The sequence below is a fragment of the Ixodes scapularis genome, unplaced genomic scaffold (assembly GCF_016920785.2).
Source record: "Ixodes scapularis isolate PalLabHiFi unplaced genomic scaffold, ASM1692078v2 PGA_scaffold5__190_contigs__length_132052651, whole genome shotgun sequence".
Lineage (NCBI taxonomy): Eukaryota > Metazoa > Arthropoda > Arachnida > Ixodida > Ixodidae > Ixodes > Ixodes scapularis.
Genome location: NW_024609880.1, coordinates 100,937,169 through 100,952,778, shown reverse-complemented (window position 1 = coordinate 100,952,778; position 15,610 = coordinate 100,937,169). Strand labels below are relative to the sequence as shown.

Genomic DNA, 15,610 nt, shown 5'->3' with positions numbered 1-15,610 from the left:
AAACCACGTGTCTCCGACCCCGAGTGTTGATAACTGCGGTCGATTCGTGTGTATTTGGAGTTTATTGGGACACCAGTTGTGGTCGGGTGCTCGAGTTGTCCACCCTCGTGAATGTAAAGAAATGAATATTGCATAAACGGCATATTTTTCTTTTATTAACAAGACCCTATATTACAATTGTAGGCACACGGGAGAGATGAATTGACGTCGGTAGAGAAACCACCGAATGAAGGTTGACCTGCCTCCAGCATTGTGGCGTTAGGATGCGTATGCATTTGCTTTATGCTTTGGCAGGAAGCTGAAGTCCTCCGGCGTCGGTCCAAGAAGCATCTCGCTGGAAAAGTGTGCGGTGTCAACTCCGAGTGCCATCGGCTTTTTTTTACATTTCTACCGTTGCACACGGAGGTAACCTAGGAGGCCCACAAATTAAGATGTACCGAATTACAGCCGCCTCTTTTCTATCAAGGTTTTTTTCCCCAATCGATTGAGACTAGAAGAACAAGCACATTGGATTAATCTGTACTTTCCAAATTGTTTTTACAACACTTCCTGCACTTCCTGCACTTACTACACTTCCTGCACCAGTTTAGAAAAGACTACCAATAAAGCAACAGGCTAGTGTACTGCACCAAACGGAATGCTACTTAGTAGCATTCCGCCAACTTTAACGAGTGGCTGCAAAGAGTATCTTAAAAGCCTGTTTGTGCCTACGATGCTGCTTCAATTGGTTTATTTTACAGAGGAAGTTTTGCTGGCGAGGAGAGGAACATTGTACTAAGAAGTTGGCAAGGCAATATTGTTGTTTCAACATGAGTAAACGCATAAAAAACCTTGTATCATCGACAAAGTTGTACTGTATCCAGTTTTAGTGGCGCCATCTGCCCGAGGTGAAAAAGAAACATTCCTCCCTCGAGCCTCGCCCTCCGACAGACTGACGTGCGCTCGCTTGTCGGTCCAACTTCCTTACAACGAGGCTTGCACTTCGCCCCCACCGTCCCCCTCTCTCCACATCGCTCAGACTAGGCTCAGAAAAACCTTCAAGGTCGCCATGTCAGTTGCGAGCAGAGGTCGCGCACGTTGGAGGCTTTGAAAGAGAACCAACCGGATTCTCGGCGTCCCCTTTGCGTGTTCACTGTGCACGACTCGGAAGACGGCGTAAGAGTTGAGAGCGTGTGGAGGCGCCCAAAATGTCAATTGTTTGTCAAATTAAAAAGAAACAATGATCCCGCAGTCAAAATCGGTTTTCAGTTCTTTAACCCAGACATGACAGGAAACAACTATACCACAATCATTTGACCGAAGTTGAAAAACACTGCTGCATGGCCCCTTTAACGAGGGATGGAATTCTGAGCTAAATTTCGAGGGAAGAGGTGAAAAGTTTCTAAGCTATGTAATGCAAACTACTGCCCACACAAAGGGTTTAGATGCTACCATCCATCCATCCATCCAAGTATTTTAATGAAGCCCGGTGAGGAACTCACCTGATGCGAACCCAGTCTGCACAGGAGGGGCTGGCAAACAGTGTCTCAAGGTCGTCTCGCCCTCGGTATGGCGGCGGTCTCTCGTTGATCTTCTGAGGTAGCACTTCAAGAAGTCCCACAGGGATGTATCTGAAGAGTCAATCAATCAATTGAATCTAAAGAAACCAACAAACCTCAAGAGGAACGATCACCACCAACTAGTCGTGTGAATAGTGGATTCTGAGTTTGAGCAAATAGTTTTTGGCCGAATATTTTAAAATCTTGCATTGAATAGTTTCTCCAAGCCTTTCACTACTGTTGCACCATACTTAAAAGTAAACACAGCTAAACTTGTGAAGGTTGTTCTCAAGTTTGGAGTTGTCCATTTATAAGCTAATTTTAATCTAACTATATTCATGGACTGTGGCCTCTGAAAGTTTGACACCCTGGAATGGCTAGAACACGAGGAATTTGACACAAAATTAAACCTATAAAGATGTCCAGCTATACTCCACTTCTTTCTGCAAATTTCACTGCGGTGAAGCAACATCGAGTGTTGCTTCACCGCAGTGCACCAGTGCTCAGTAAGAAGCGCGCTCATTGGGGTTAACCCGTTGGTCGGAGTTCATCTCGAAGCGGATAATGGATAGTGCATTATTTGAAGCTACAGTTAGAAATTTTTAATATTCGCGCAACGCTACCACCAACTCCAAATCCGTTCAAGCTCGACACCTCCTAAACCTGGGCAGGCTCACTCAAGTGTCCATTATGGGGCATGCCACAGGTGTCCTATAATGGAATCCTCTAGAAAGAGCCCAGAAGGAGAGTAATGCAACAGAAACAGCAGAATCAGACAACATCAGCAGGGTGCAGTCAACACAAGTGAGCTCACCTGTGCAAAAACGACAGCCACTCGAGCAGAAACCTTCTCGTTCTCTCCACACCCTGCAAGGCAAAACTGTGAGCTCACGACCCTGGGCGCCAAACAGCTCGTTCAAACTAGAAGACTGGACTGATTGTCACGAGGACTCTTCCAAATTGCCTAATCTGCACGACGTAACAGCGACCTCTGGTTCTCGTAACCGACCGGTATGGCAGAGCATGGTTGCTCTAGTCACGCGATCTTTAAACATGCATAGTAAGATACTGTTGCTGCATTTCACTACAATACTTCAGAAATGGCATGCTTAGGGGGAAATAAAGAAATAAAAAAAAATTGAGCAAATAACTTTTTTTTAACTGCTTTTTGAGTGGATTAAAGGACAGCCCACCTCGGTGTCGGATCCCCAGTGGTCCAGGCCATAGCCGGTGTACTTCTTGAGGATCTCTAGCCGCTCCGAGGAGGAGATGTCCCAGTGTCGCTGCTCCTTGATCTCCGTGAAGATCCACGGCTTAATCAGGGCACCCCTGGAAGAGCACACAACACTGGCGATCAGTCGCTCAACACAAATTGACATTGTGAAGAATGGTTGGGTAGGAATAAAGAAAATATCTTAGGGATTCATATATGCAGATCAGACTTAATAAGGAAGTCTGGTTTATTTCTACCTCACTCAATGCAGGACTCGTAAGAAAAAAAAGGAAGTATTATGACAAGTAACTTGGTACAACAAAAAGTTAAGGTGGATGATAGATAAGTAACTCTACACGGGCCCATTGTATGGCAGGAACGTTTTCGTTTACCCGCATGTCTGCCGGCATTTTTTCTTTGCCATGGGTGTGCTCCAAGTTTAAACGGGGGAGCCTTGTAAGTCTGAGGGTATTAAGTTACTTTCCAACCATTACTATGTATAATCGTGAGCACTAGCCACCCCTCATGCTCTAGCGAACTTCAAATGAGAAAAGAGATTTTCTCTAGAAGTAGCTGCGTGTGTTCCTAATGTTCAAATGTAGCCTGTATTGGTTGACAGGTTTACGAGAGTCAAACGTGATCGGATGCGGTCCGAGGTGGAGACACTTGCCTGGCAATCATTAGGCCACTCACGGATGTCGAAGAACGCCGCAGATTGGCATCCTCAAAGCTGAGGATGTCGCCACCACCTTGGGAACGTGGAACAAAAACGAAACAAATCTCGATTAGAGCCATGCCAAAAATAAAATTATCGAAAGAGATCTCTTAACTGATGGTGAATTGTGAAAGTGCACCCTTACAACGCCGACTACCATAAAACCCGTAGGGAAGCCCTCCCCCGAGATATCGCCCATCCTGTTTTTTCTGGTTAAATATCCGTAACGTAAATGTTACGAGAATCGGGGGGGGAGGGGGGGAGGGGGTTCCCCCCAATTCTCATTGGACGTCACGCAACGTTTGACAGGAATAGCATCAAGTGCGCAATCCGCTGTACCGGTACGTCTGACGAGCGAGTTTGTAGCAATTTCCCGCGTTTTTGTCCGCGATTTTTGCGCACAATATTGTTTCCTGTAACACACGAGTTGTTCCCACATTTATACTGCATCGTGAAATGTGAATCTGCTGTGTCCGCAATGTGCGGTATTCATTCCAATGATGTGCGAGTTTGTAGTGGATTTCCGCGTTTTGTCCGTGTTCTGCGCACGCGATATTGGTTCTTGTGACAGGCAAGTTTGTGGCGGATTCCCACTTGTTTATTTCGCCGTGAAACTTAAATCTGCAGTGTCCACGATCTGCTGTATCAGTTCCCGTGCCTCGTGGGCTCTGGCGGATGCCGCGGTATTTACCACAAATTTTTCATTAAGTTTTCCTGTAGTATCCCAAAGATAGCCCACCCCATGTTTTTCACCATTTATCTCTGTACTTTGGGTGAACATTCTTAAAAAGCTTTACAGTACTTTTTTTTTTTTTTTTTATTTATTAGTTTTACAAAAATTACAAAATGTGGTGTACTGAGAAGTTATTTTCATTTTATTTCCAAGATTTCGCATTCCAAAATGTCTTATGTAGACACCCTTCATAACCCTGCCCATTGCCTCCGAGATTCCCAGGCGAGCGAACAGCACGAACGCTTCTCCGGCCATCCCATTCGTGCGTATGCGGAAAAAGAGGAGGAGGCAGCGTCTCTCTGCAGGAAGGCGCTCTCAACACAGGCATCAAATGCTCCGTTTCAGTGGTTTCAGCATGGTGCAAGGGAGACGAGTCAAAGAAAATGTTGCGTTACGTCGAGTTACTGCAGCTTCTACTTATAGACTTTTTGTCTAGTGGTAGAACGGTGAAAAGCTGCTATAGGAAAGTAAATAGGCAATTTGTGATGCCTATTTTATTAGAAATATACATCTAAACATGTGGTGGCTAGCGCTATAAGCATGCCTTTTGATATATTTAACTGCACTCTGTAGCACATATAAAACTGTAAAAAAAATTTAGCTCCGTACATAGAAAATTTGTATTTCTCTAAATAAAAATAAGCATGCTGTACTTTTTTTTTTTTTTTTTAAATCTCCGCACATTGTTTGACTTAGCTTTTCGAGCTTGAGCACGAGGTTTGATACTAGCAAACTGCAGTCCTTGTGTTGTCCTTCTTTTAATATCTTTTTTATAATTTAATATACAATGGGGGTCATATTGCGGTGTTTGCTTCTATTAGAAGCACCTTTAAGCCAAGGTCACATTGCTTATACGTTATACAATAGACGGTCTGCAGATATCAGTTACCACGATATCCGTAAGTCGAATGCCGCGTGTATTGCCATGCGATATTCGAAGCAGGCGACTCGCATTAGAATCTGTTTGCAGACTGTCTTTTGAATGATGTATAAGCAGTGTGGCCCCGGATTTAGGGAAAACAATTATGGCAGTGAGATACGACAATGTTGCAATGATTTCGCCATTTTGTTTTATAAACTGCATAATTGTAGGCACTGAATCAAAAGGTAGGGCGTTAGCTATTTAACGTCTAGTTTTTGGCACATGCAGCACAAACTACCATATCTCGTTGTGCACCTTGTGATGTAAATTAATTGATATGCAAACAGACAATGGGATCTCAAGAAAAATAACTCCGGTTTATTTATAAATTTCAACCTTGTTCCAACCTGGTTTATTCGGTATATTCCAACTTACAACCTCTTATATTTACAGATTCCAAGACTCGAATTTTTAGATTAGACAAGAAGCACTTTGTGAAGCAGTGGCTTGAAACAGTTTCTTTTGTTACGCTACCCTGTCTCTTGTAGTCATGCCTATAATGACCAGGAATAGCCGTACAAACTTCTCTATTAGGATCCTAGAATTTTTTGTCTCATGGCCCATCTCTTGTAGCGCAAATAAAACTCAACAAATTTTAGCTCCGTACGCAAAAAAAAATATAGAAACAACCATGCTGTACATATATATATATATTTTTTTTAATCTCTGCACGTTACTTGACGTAGATTTTCAACCCCGAGCACAAGGTTTGATACTACACAAGTGCAGTCCTCGTGCCGTCCTTCTTTTGATATTTTGTTATTATTTATTACGTAAATTATGCAGGTCATATTGTTGTTTGCTTGTACTATAAGCACGTTTAGGACAAAAATTATGGTGGTAAGACATATGTACAGAAGGTTTACACCGACGAGGGTGCACACTGTGTAGGTATATGGGTGTGTGCTCATGGTGAGAAGCGATTGTATGATGGCGGCACCGCCGAGGACGAAAAGGAACGCCGTACCGCTAGAACTCAGAGCAGTCGCTGCACACACACCGAACTGTACAAAAACATATACATGCACACACACATGCTTCAGCATCCGTTTTTCCCTTGCTATGGTTCACTTCCCGACCCCTCGAACACGCTTCCAAAGAACACGCTGCTACAAAAAAGTAATGGCCAGCTTGGCCCGTTTTGTAAACTTGAATGCCAGGCCCGTAACTGGCCCAAGCCCTTTGTGAATGTAGCCATGAAGCCCGAGCCCTGTCCACAGGCAGGGCCGGCCCGTGGCCTGTGGGCTAACCCGTACCAGTGCAGATCTCTACCTGCGACGCTGACGGCTCGCCGCTCTGTGACGACTAAGAGGACATCGCCACTTCGCGGTGAGCAACAGAGTTAGCGCAATTACGCTCGTACTGCCGGGGAGCGAGTCGAATAAAACAGCCAGGGAAGCCTTCGCACGCGCATTTCGGGATCTTGGAGGCCATACCCTGCCATATCGAGGCTAATGAGCAGTTTGGACATTTGGACTGTGCCAATCCGGATTATACGACGAGAAACGCCTATTTACTGCGTCAAATAGACCTTTCTCAAAATTCAATCTGCCAACTTTGATCGCTACCATCATCTCAGTGTATGACATCTGTGCCAAACTAATTGCAGCCTTCTTGAGGCTGATGAAGAAAGAAACTGAAGATACTACAAGCGGAGGATCTATGAGGCCAGTACATTTGAGATGTCAGTACAGCACGATGCATAAATTAGATATAACGGCTGCGCAAGTGTTTCTTTTTGGAATGTGGTCCAATCGATCCCTTGGCAAGAGTGTAGATCTAAAGCCTTTTGATGGTGTAAATTTAATTGAGAGGCTTATGGGTCGCCACTTTGTACTGGTCAGTTCTTACGTTCACACCATTGAAGCTAAAACAAATCAAGAAAGAATTATCAGGTGATCAAAGAAACAGTTCCCATCTGCCACTAACATGTGAAAGTGACAACGCTTGGTGATACAGTTTGATGACTGCCATTAATTTGTCGGGGAACTGCTTTTTTAATGCGAAAGCATTAACTGGTCCTATGGAGCAAACCGACGTCATCAGCTTTGAAGCAGCGCCAAAAGGCACCTTCTCCTGTCCCAATGGAGCAAAGCCTGTCGTCTGCAGCAGAAATCTGATGATAGGCTCCCATTGGCTGGTGCGTGACATCAAGAAACGAGGCCCCCACTGGCTTTCACAAGGCGTAGTTAAAAGAAATGCCACCGGAGAAGCCCTCTCTATGGCGGCGCACCGCATGCAGCGGCCGAGTCGCCGGTAAGAGGTGCAGCGGTGCGGGAGCGGTGCGGGCCTGGCCGCACAGCTCGCTTAACTCCGGAGAGGATGTACGGCCGAGCTCAGCGCGGCGTGACCACTTCACGAGAGCGCACGCTTGGCCGTTACCTCGGCAGTTGCAAAACGTGACCGTCCATGCCACTACACTGCAGACGAACTAAGGGAGCAGAAGAACAACATTCATGCTTTCGCATTCACAACTCATAAGAAGTGCTTAGGCGTCCTCGGACTTTTTAAGCCACCGGATGGCATTAAATTTCAAAAGGGTTCATTGCATCAGAAATAAATTCTGGAGACTAAAGACTGCACCGGTAGTGCACGGCATCGTGCTTTCCACCGACAGCGTTTGTGATGGCTGCAACGTCGCACTGACGTCTCCGACTCACCACAGACGGGAATGGGGTGAGCCACTTTCGCACACTGTTCCAAGTAGCCCCAGTCTGCAGACCGTGTGTACCTCTGTTCTCTGGACCGGGGGTGGATCTGGAAAGGAATCATTCAATTGTCACATTGGGGCCACCAGGGTCAAGCCCTGTCGTGCGATTCGTCCGCAACTTTCTGGCTCTTCAGCTTACTTCATAATTTGACAAAGCAAATCGCTGTTATTTTGTTACCAGCTCGTTTGCTCGCACCACCAAATCAAAAATGTTGTAGCTGAACTGCTCCAACAAGAAAAGAAGTAATTTTGTAATTGTATTAAATTATTATTTACCTGCAACCAGCAGGGTCCTCACTGATAGACTCGAGATAAAGTTAATCTTCTTGAATATTCAAGCTACCGAAGAAAAATTACAGGAGTACACTTAAGACTGCGTGCGTGTAGGAATGCGAAAGCATTCCTACATGCAGCGCATTCCTACAAGCAGTGCGCCCGCTCCTCGGCGGGTAGAGACAGCCGGCAGCGCGCCCCGCTCCAGTGCAGCACAACATAGCTGAAGGAAGGGCGTAGAGGGAGCGAGTAAGGAAGAGCGAGAATTTCAGCTCTCCCTTAGCCCCCTCCCCCTCTGGGCCACCGACCACGCCCGACACGTGACCAAGAGGAGGGAGAGTGTGGCTGCCAAGCGTGCACCACCCCCTTTTCCCCCCCACCCTCAGGTCCTCTGGCCACGCCTGACACGTGACCCAAGACGGGGGAGAGAGGGTCTGACACGTGACCCAAGACGGAGGAGAGAGGGTCTGACACATGACCCAAGAGGGGGTAGAGAGGGTCTACACATGATCCAAGAGGGGGAGAGAGGGGCTGCCAAGCGCACATCCTCTCCTTAGTTGCTCTTCGTTACTTGTTCGCTGGCACCTTCTCTTTTTAATGCGAAATAGTTGCTCTTTTTTGCGGTCACAACCAATGTCGGCGGCGCTCCATGCAACAGTTAATGCTTTCGCATAAAAAAGGTTTGTTTCCTGTTTTTGTTCAGAGAAAAATAGGTGTCTGACCAACTGAAGCATCGAAGTTAGTATGAAACTCCAAATTTGTTTTTGCCTAATTTTTCTTGTAAGAATCATCTGCAAGGCTATTAAAGTGTCATTAACAATTACGTAATGATTTTTCTCGCATTTCGGATCTCGCTTCACACATGAGAACCATAGAACCAAACATGAGAACCATAGCATTTGAGAACCCTGCATCACGTTACTCACGTAACTCACGTAGCACACGAGTACCACAGAACCAAATGTGAGAACCATAGTATAAAAACCTTGCATCTCAAACCTTGCTCGCGCATGAGAACCACAGGCAGAGGCGGACTTATCATTTTGCCGCCCTAAACAGCCTTTCACAGTGCCCCACCCCCACTCCCCATGGACAGTAAGCACGGGGAGCGGGGATCGTGGGGGGGAAGCAGGGGCATCGGGGGTAGTTTAGTGTAGAGCTAAAATTTTCAAACGTACCTAGAATTCACAAAGCAGCTAAATTTGGAGCTAGATTTATAAAGAGCCAATTAATTTTGGGGCGGCCACAAAGTGGCCACCCCCAAAATTCTGCCGTCCTAAGCAGCTGCCTACTCTGCCTATTGGTAAGTCTGCCCCTGACCGCGGGACATGCGGAAACCGTGACCTCTGAGGGACAATCGGTGAAAAAGGCTTACGGTGATCAGGGCCACCCGGTCAGTCCACCTCTTGAGGTCCTGGATGACTTGGTGTGCAATTTGCCGGCCCTCTTGGATGCCCGCCCGCATCTTCAGCGTCAGTGGCACGTCCATCACCGACGACATGCCAAACACAATTTCCGACAGCTTCTTGGCACGCCCCATCAGGCCCGAGCCGGCACCCTGTAAAACAAACGGGCACGTTTACAGCTTGCATGTTTCGCTCAAGTGAAGGGGCAAATGTGAAGCCGCATTCCTTTGCTGCAGACAGACGAGGAAAAGTCAGGTTCTACCTCAACCCAATTCAACGTTAGGGCTATAATTATTTGTTACTTCTGTTTATTATTTATTTAATACCTACTGTGCTCTTCTGGGGTATTACTGTAAAAAAATACATGTTACAAAAATGCATAAAACAATAGGTGGTGCAGTGCTATGAATTCCAATGCATCCACCTAAAGTTAAATAAAATGTGAAATAAAAACGAATAAACACCTCAAAAGATGCAAAACTGGCTAGCAGGACAGATGTAGCAATAAAAAAAACACTTTATTTTCCTATCATGTTTTTTGCGACTGCTCCTTCATTCTTAACATTTCAGCACTTTCTTTTATGCGAGCGACCTCCTTTGAACCTTAACACCAAGAACAAACCTTCAGTTCTAGCTAGATTACCATCCCATACCTACCCAGTCCATGAGGTTTGTGACATTTCTCTCCAAATTCTATATTTCTGCCCTTTAAAAGGGATAAGACATTTTCATTTCCTTATCTTCATCTGCCTAATTATAAGGCACAATTGGGTGTAACTAAATATACTCACATCCTTTCGTGCTAGTATAGTCAGATCCCTGCAGCAATTCAGCATGTGGGATGCGAAGAGGATAAGAGCTTCCCTACTGCATAGCGTAGCTGAAACAATCGTACGTAGATGCCGACAAATATACAATCCATACCTTTCAATTCGCAGCGTTTGACTCTCATAGTCAACGCCTTATTAATGTCCATATTTCCATGTCTCTTCCTTCAGTGTAGATATTTCTCTCACCCGAACCGTGCAACACGCATCTTCTCGCACGGCATGACCAGCACAATGCTACGACGTCAGTACCACTGACCTTCTTGTACACAAAATCAATCGGGCATCCCATGTTGATGTCCACGAAGTCCACACTGCACTTCTCCGTAAGAAGCTGGGCGCAGCGCGTCATCTGGTCCGCATGTGCCCCACAAACCTGAAATGGCAAAGCATGTTTCGCGAGGTTCTCGAGGAAATTAATCATGCAGCATAAGCATCAACTGACTAGAATGCAGACAATGCATTGTGACTACTCCTGAAAATATTGCTCTCCTTTCTTCCCAGAAAGGAGTCGAATGACAACGGTGGATATGACCACACATTCAGCTAGTAATGCGGCCATGCTGCATTGTTTATTTATGTGGTTTCTTTTGCTGCGGCGAAATGCGGCAACCAAAGAGTGCTCTCCTGTCTTGTCTGCTCGCAGTGCTGAATCACTACCACTGCAGATAATCCACAACAAAAGCAAGATAGCAATATTTTAAAAAAAAATTATTCTAGCATCATCTCTGTTTCGACAGGAAAGAGAAGCCTGTGAGGCACTCTAGCCATGGGTCTTTTCAGGCTTGGAAACTTTCCCCAGCACTGACAGCAAGGGCACACCATGCTCACTCGATATCAACATTATTCCAATCACTTTTTAAAGTCATGTCTCACAATACTATTAACTAACTATTCAACCATCTTATCACTTCGCTTAGGTGTTGTGCACTTCATGCCGCACACAAGCAAGAAGAGATGTCCGCATAAGCTGAAAATAATATTGACTTCCGTGTCTAGAACCTCTCTGAAACATGGCGTGACGAGCACACGTGATTACCTGAACGCCAAACAGGTCCTCGGAAGCATGTCGCTTGAGCAGGGCCCACTCCGACTGCTGGCCCTGCAGCAGGTTGCTGGCCATGGCCATCTCCCCGCACGTCACATCCGCCCCAAACTCCTTGCAGATGCGGCGAAAGGGAAGGTTGCCAACCTGCGAAGACAGCACATTCTTGCTGGCCCACTTTGTACGCTCAGAACTACTCAAAACTATAGAAGCTTTGTAATTGTGTCCCGTTGCTAGACACCAGCCCGTTGCAGTTCTCTGTAGGGTCCCGCTAATTTACTTTAATATTTATTTGGCTGAAATACTGCAGGCCTTTCTCAGAATCCGGCACGTTAAACAACAAAAATATTAGCTACACTGCACTGCACACAAAAGAACAAAATATAATGTATGTCATCTTATTACAAATTAGAAGTAAATAATGACACAATGCAGCGATACCAAACCAGAAAGCGTGTAGCAACGTAGCATAGAGCTTGCAGGTAAACTAACATGTCGTGAGTGTGAAACGCCAATGTTCTCAACCTATGTCATTTATCTAGAATGCCATCGAAGGGTGCAGACAGCCTCCACCAGAATAGCGGGTAACAGGCAATTCAGCCAACATTGGTCCTGTTGTTCCGTGATGCTGAGTACATCGAAAAGGACATAGAATGTTTTGCTTCAATTTCGGTAATTCTTTGTTAACGAACAAAAGGCACAATAATTGCCCAATCTCTCGTAACATGTCAATCGGTATAAACACTAGCAACTAAATTAGTAAGAAAACTTGCCGTAGTCAGAGGAGCCAAAAAAAGCTTTCCATCAAAATCAACCTGCAATAAAAAGAAAATGCAATCAAGTGCCAATATTTTAAAACCCACTGCAACTTAAAAGGTTCCATCAAGTAAGGCTTATTAAAGGGGTACAGAAACAAAAATTTAAATATTCAAATTTCGTTCGGAAATGAGTCAAGCATGACGGATAATAACCGTAAATGATAATCACACGTTTGTATTTTGAACGACTGGCTATATTTTTCGTTCCAAACGGTGCACTCGAGCAAGCGCTTGAAGAGAAGCGAACGGAGACCGCGATGCGTCATGGGATATCCGGCGCAAACAAAAACAGGAAGAAAAGATTCCCCGCATTCGTGACATAGCAAGGCTGGCGTGATTTTGAGCTTTGCCCTTGGTGGCGTTGTCAGCGTTGTGGTGGTGTCAGTAGTGTCAGCGCGTTACAACCGAGCCGTTCAAAGTACCCGTGGGGTGACAAGCGTGTGGCTGGCCCAAGGAGCACGTAGCTTCCACAAGACTGTCAGCTTAGGGCTGAACGGGGTGGGGAAAGCAACTTTTATTCGAGTTTTGAGCGACGAGCTAATTTTCTAGGGGGAGAGTGGCTGTGTCCGGTTGCATTAACGAGGGTCCGAGAAAGAGGGGAGTCCCTCCTTTCCGTCTTCTTGGACTGTTTGGTACAATGCGCGATTTGTGAGTTCAGGAGGAAAGCTAAGGAAAATGTTGCAATGCCAAAGAGCGGCGCTGCTCCGAAGGAATCTGCTATGTCACGACTACTTAGCAAGTTCCCCAATGTTGCTAGATTACCTCCCAAATAGGCTCTGCATGCATCCACCAGGTGCACATTGAAAGATTGTTTATTTAGCTTAAATTAGTTTTCTTGTGCCTTTCAACGGAAGACTGGTGTTTTTGAGGTTAGGGTGCAACATGCAACATATTCAAGCTAGAAAATAAGCGCTGGAATTGCGTTTCCCTACCCCTTTAAAGAAACAATGTGATTTACCAAAATCACACTGAGAATGAGGATTTCACAATTTAGCCTGCAATTTTATAAGCACTACTCATTTTCTTGCAACATCTAGAAATATCTTATTGAAATTAAGCCAGTCTCATCACCAAATTGAGCATTGTTAGTGTGCAGCTGCATCGGAAAGACTGATGATGCTCATTTTGGGTATTTTTTCGACCCTCAAGATTGCAGCAATTTTGCTGGAATGAGGAACCAGGTTAACTTCTTTCCCATTTTAGCTGATCTTTTGCATTCGAAGGAGAGTCAACAAAGCAACTTTTCTCCCAGCAATATCTGCAAGAGGAGGCTTCCACTCAAACAAATGCCGAAAACCTTTTTTACAATATAAAATGGTTAATTAGACTATCTGCTATGCAAGTCTGAATGTTAAGAAAGAAACAAAATGGCTGATAAATTTTTTTTTATGTTTATGTTTTTAATATTAGTACTCTTGGTGCCAAAAATGCATAAGTACTCATTAGTACATCTCTCCGACAAAAGATAGTGGTTTTTCAATAATACTTCAGTTCAAAGTTCTGCTTTCTGGTGTCCTCTTCCTTTTTGTCCTCATGCTTTCGTCGCATAAGCCCTAGACTGCCAAACAGCAGCAACCGACACTGCCCAACCTTATGTCGTGCAGCATGCACGCAAAAGCACCTTGGCAGGCTTGGAATCTCTCCTGCTTACTGCCCGAGCAGCAAGTGATTGCAGTCTGCCAAAGCTTCGCATCCATGCTGACCATACTTGATGTTGGTTGTTGTCAGTTGTTGCTGTTTAGTCTTGGCTCGAATCCAGCCCGAACCTGACCCAAGCAAAAAGTATTCTGGACCAAACCCCCCTCCCTCCCCTCCCCTCCCCTCTCCTTCTCCTCTTCCTCTCTCTCTCTTCCCTCCCCCCCCTCCTACCCCCACCTTCCCCGACCCTGTCTGTTGTTTTTAACATGAGCCTGGCCAGAACTTGAACCCACTTTTTTTTAGCGAAAGAGTCTGTTTGATGGCTGGCGCTCCTAGCATTTCCTTAAAGGGACGTATGTCAATCTTGGGGACGGATGTGACCGTAACTCAAAAATTTACAAGAAAAAAAAAAAAGTGAGGAATTCCTTGTTGGGGATTAAATCCAGTATCATGCTACCGTTGTTTCAAAGCCCACCTTTTTCTTCTCGACCGGTCTGAGCGGCACGTCGTCGCCGCCTGCCCCGTCGTCAACCGCCGCTACCGCCAACGCCCCCGACGCAATGTGCTTTAGCGTCTTCTCCGCGGCCGCAAAGTCGTACTGCCGCTTGCGCAGGGACGCCTGCAGCTCGCGGCTGAGCGTGTTGCGCTCGACTTGGGCCCCCACGTGCACGCTCCAACGCTCGGGCGACACCCGGTTCTGCCGGTCGTCCGTGAGGTGCGCGCCGGCGAAACGGCAGGCGACACCGTAGCGGCACCGGCCGTACGCCTCGAACAGCGGACACCGGTCACCCAAATCGGCGGGCTTGGCCCGCAAGAAGGCATCCACGTCGTGGCCGAAGCGGCACGTCTCGCCGTGCGGACAGCCCTCCTCCGAGAGGAACTTGAAGCAAAGCTTGGAGGAGCGCGGTTGCGGGGTCGAGTGGGGCCGGCTGCGGTTCTGACCCCGGAGTTTCTTGCGAGGCGGCGCGCCGTCGGCGGCGGCGGCGGCGGCTTGGCCGTTCTGCAGAGGGGCTACGAATGCGGGGTCCGCGCTGCGGGGCTTGATCTCCTGTACAAACCTGGAGAACACGAGGGGGGTGTAAAGACAGGTTATGATTGATCATGACTATAAATATTACCAACCCGCTCAACTTTCTTTTTTTTTCTTTTCGGTTCTTGCATCAGCTGCAGCACCAACAAACCAACCTCGTGAACACGCTGGTCGTGTTCCCGAGTTCAGAAAAAGTTTGAATGCAGTTTAGCCGGATTTTCAGCACGTTTGAGGGCACTATAGCTTCTATACCAGCGATGACACGTGAATAAGCACGTTCCCTTTAACGAGACGTACTTTTTTTGCAGACGTATGTACTGCTGTGAGGGTGTGCTCACCAGTTTAGCAAAATATCCTATCGGCAGCTATCAGAGTTAGCCTATTAGTAGTCACAAGTGCGACATGTTCTTTGGAAACGTCGAACTTTTTGGAGCATGGTCGGGTACATACTCTGGTTTGATTCGTGCCATGCCGGCTGTCGCGGCACATTTGACCGGAGCCGCAGTGGTTGGGGCAGCCGGGGTCGGCACTGGAGCTGCCTCCTCGGACCCCTCGGGCTTTTCCGTCGTGTCCATTACAAATATTTAAATACAACGACTACGTGGCTGAACCGGCTGAACACCAATAACAAGGAGCTTCATGACTCCAAGAGATCGCAAACCGGCGGCCATGCGAATTCACGGATCGGATTCTACTGGATTGATTTCTCTTCCAATAACAAGCCGGAATACTTCAAAATGAA

General features: G+C 46.3%; 1 protein-coding gene across 1 annotated transcript; it reads right to left on the bottom strand.

Moving 5' to 3' along the window:
* Positions 1-133: 133 nt before the first annotated feature.
* On the bottom strand, positions 134-15,584 carry LOC8035283 (tRNA-dihydrouridine(47) synthase [NAD(P)(+)]-like). Its single transcript, XM_029995819.4, has 12 exons — positions 15,319-15,584; positions 14,314-14,896; positions 12,156-12,197; positions 11,377-11,529; positions 10,597-10,713; positions 9,480-9,662; positions 7,782-7,878; positions 3,422-3,500; positions 2,732-2,867; positions 2,353-2,405; positions 1,482-1,610; positions 134-334 (listed from the first exon to the last, which is right to left on the bottom strand). Exons 1-12 carry the CDS (start codon positions 15,441-15,443, stop codon positions 259-261), a joined length of 1,773 nt encoding a protein of 590 aa, XP_029851679.3. The 5' UTR covers positions 15,444-15,584; the 3' UTR covers positions 134-258.
* Positions 15,585-15,610: the final 26 nt, after the last annotated feature.

What these genes read in the sequence shown, in the direction of transcription:
- LOC8035283 (XM_029995819.4), bottom strand. Translation starts at nt 15,443, where the DNA reads ATGGACACGACGGAAAAGCCCGAGGGGTCCGAGGAGGCAGCTCCAGTG. An exon ending in TTTTGGCTCCTCTGACTACG is followed by an intron (nt 11,530 to 12,155) that starts GCAAGTTTTCTT and finishes CTGTCTTCGCAG; the next exon opens with GTTGGCAACCTTCCCTTTCG. An exon ending in TGGCTGTCGTTTTTGCACAG is followed by an intron (nt 1,611 to 2,352) that starts GTGAGCTCACTT and finishes TTGACTCTTCAG; the next exon opens with ATACATCCCTGTGGGACTTC.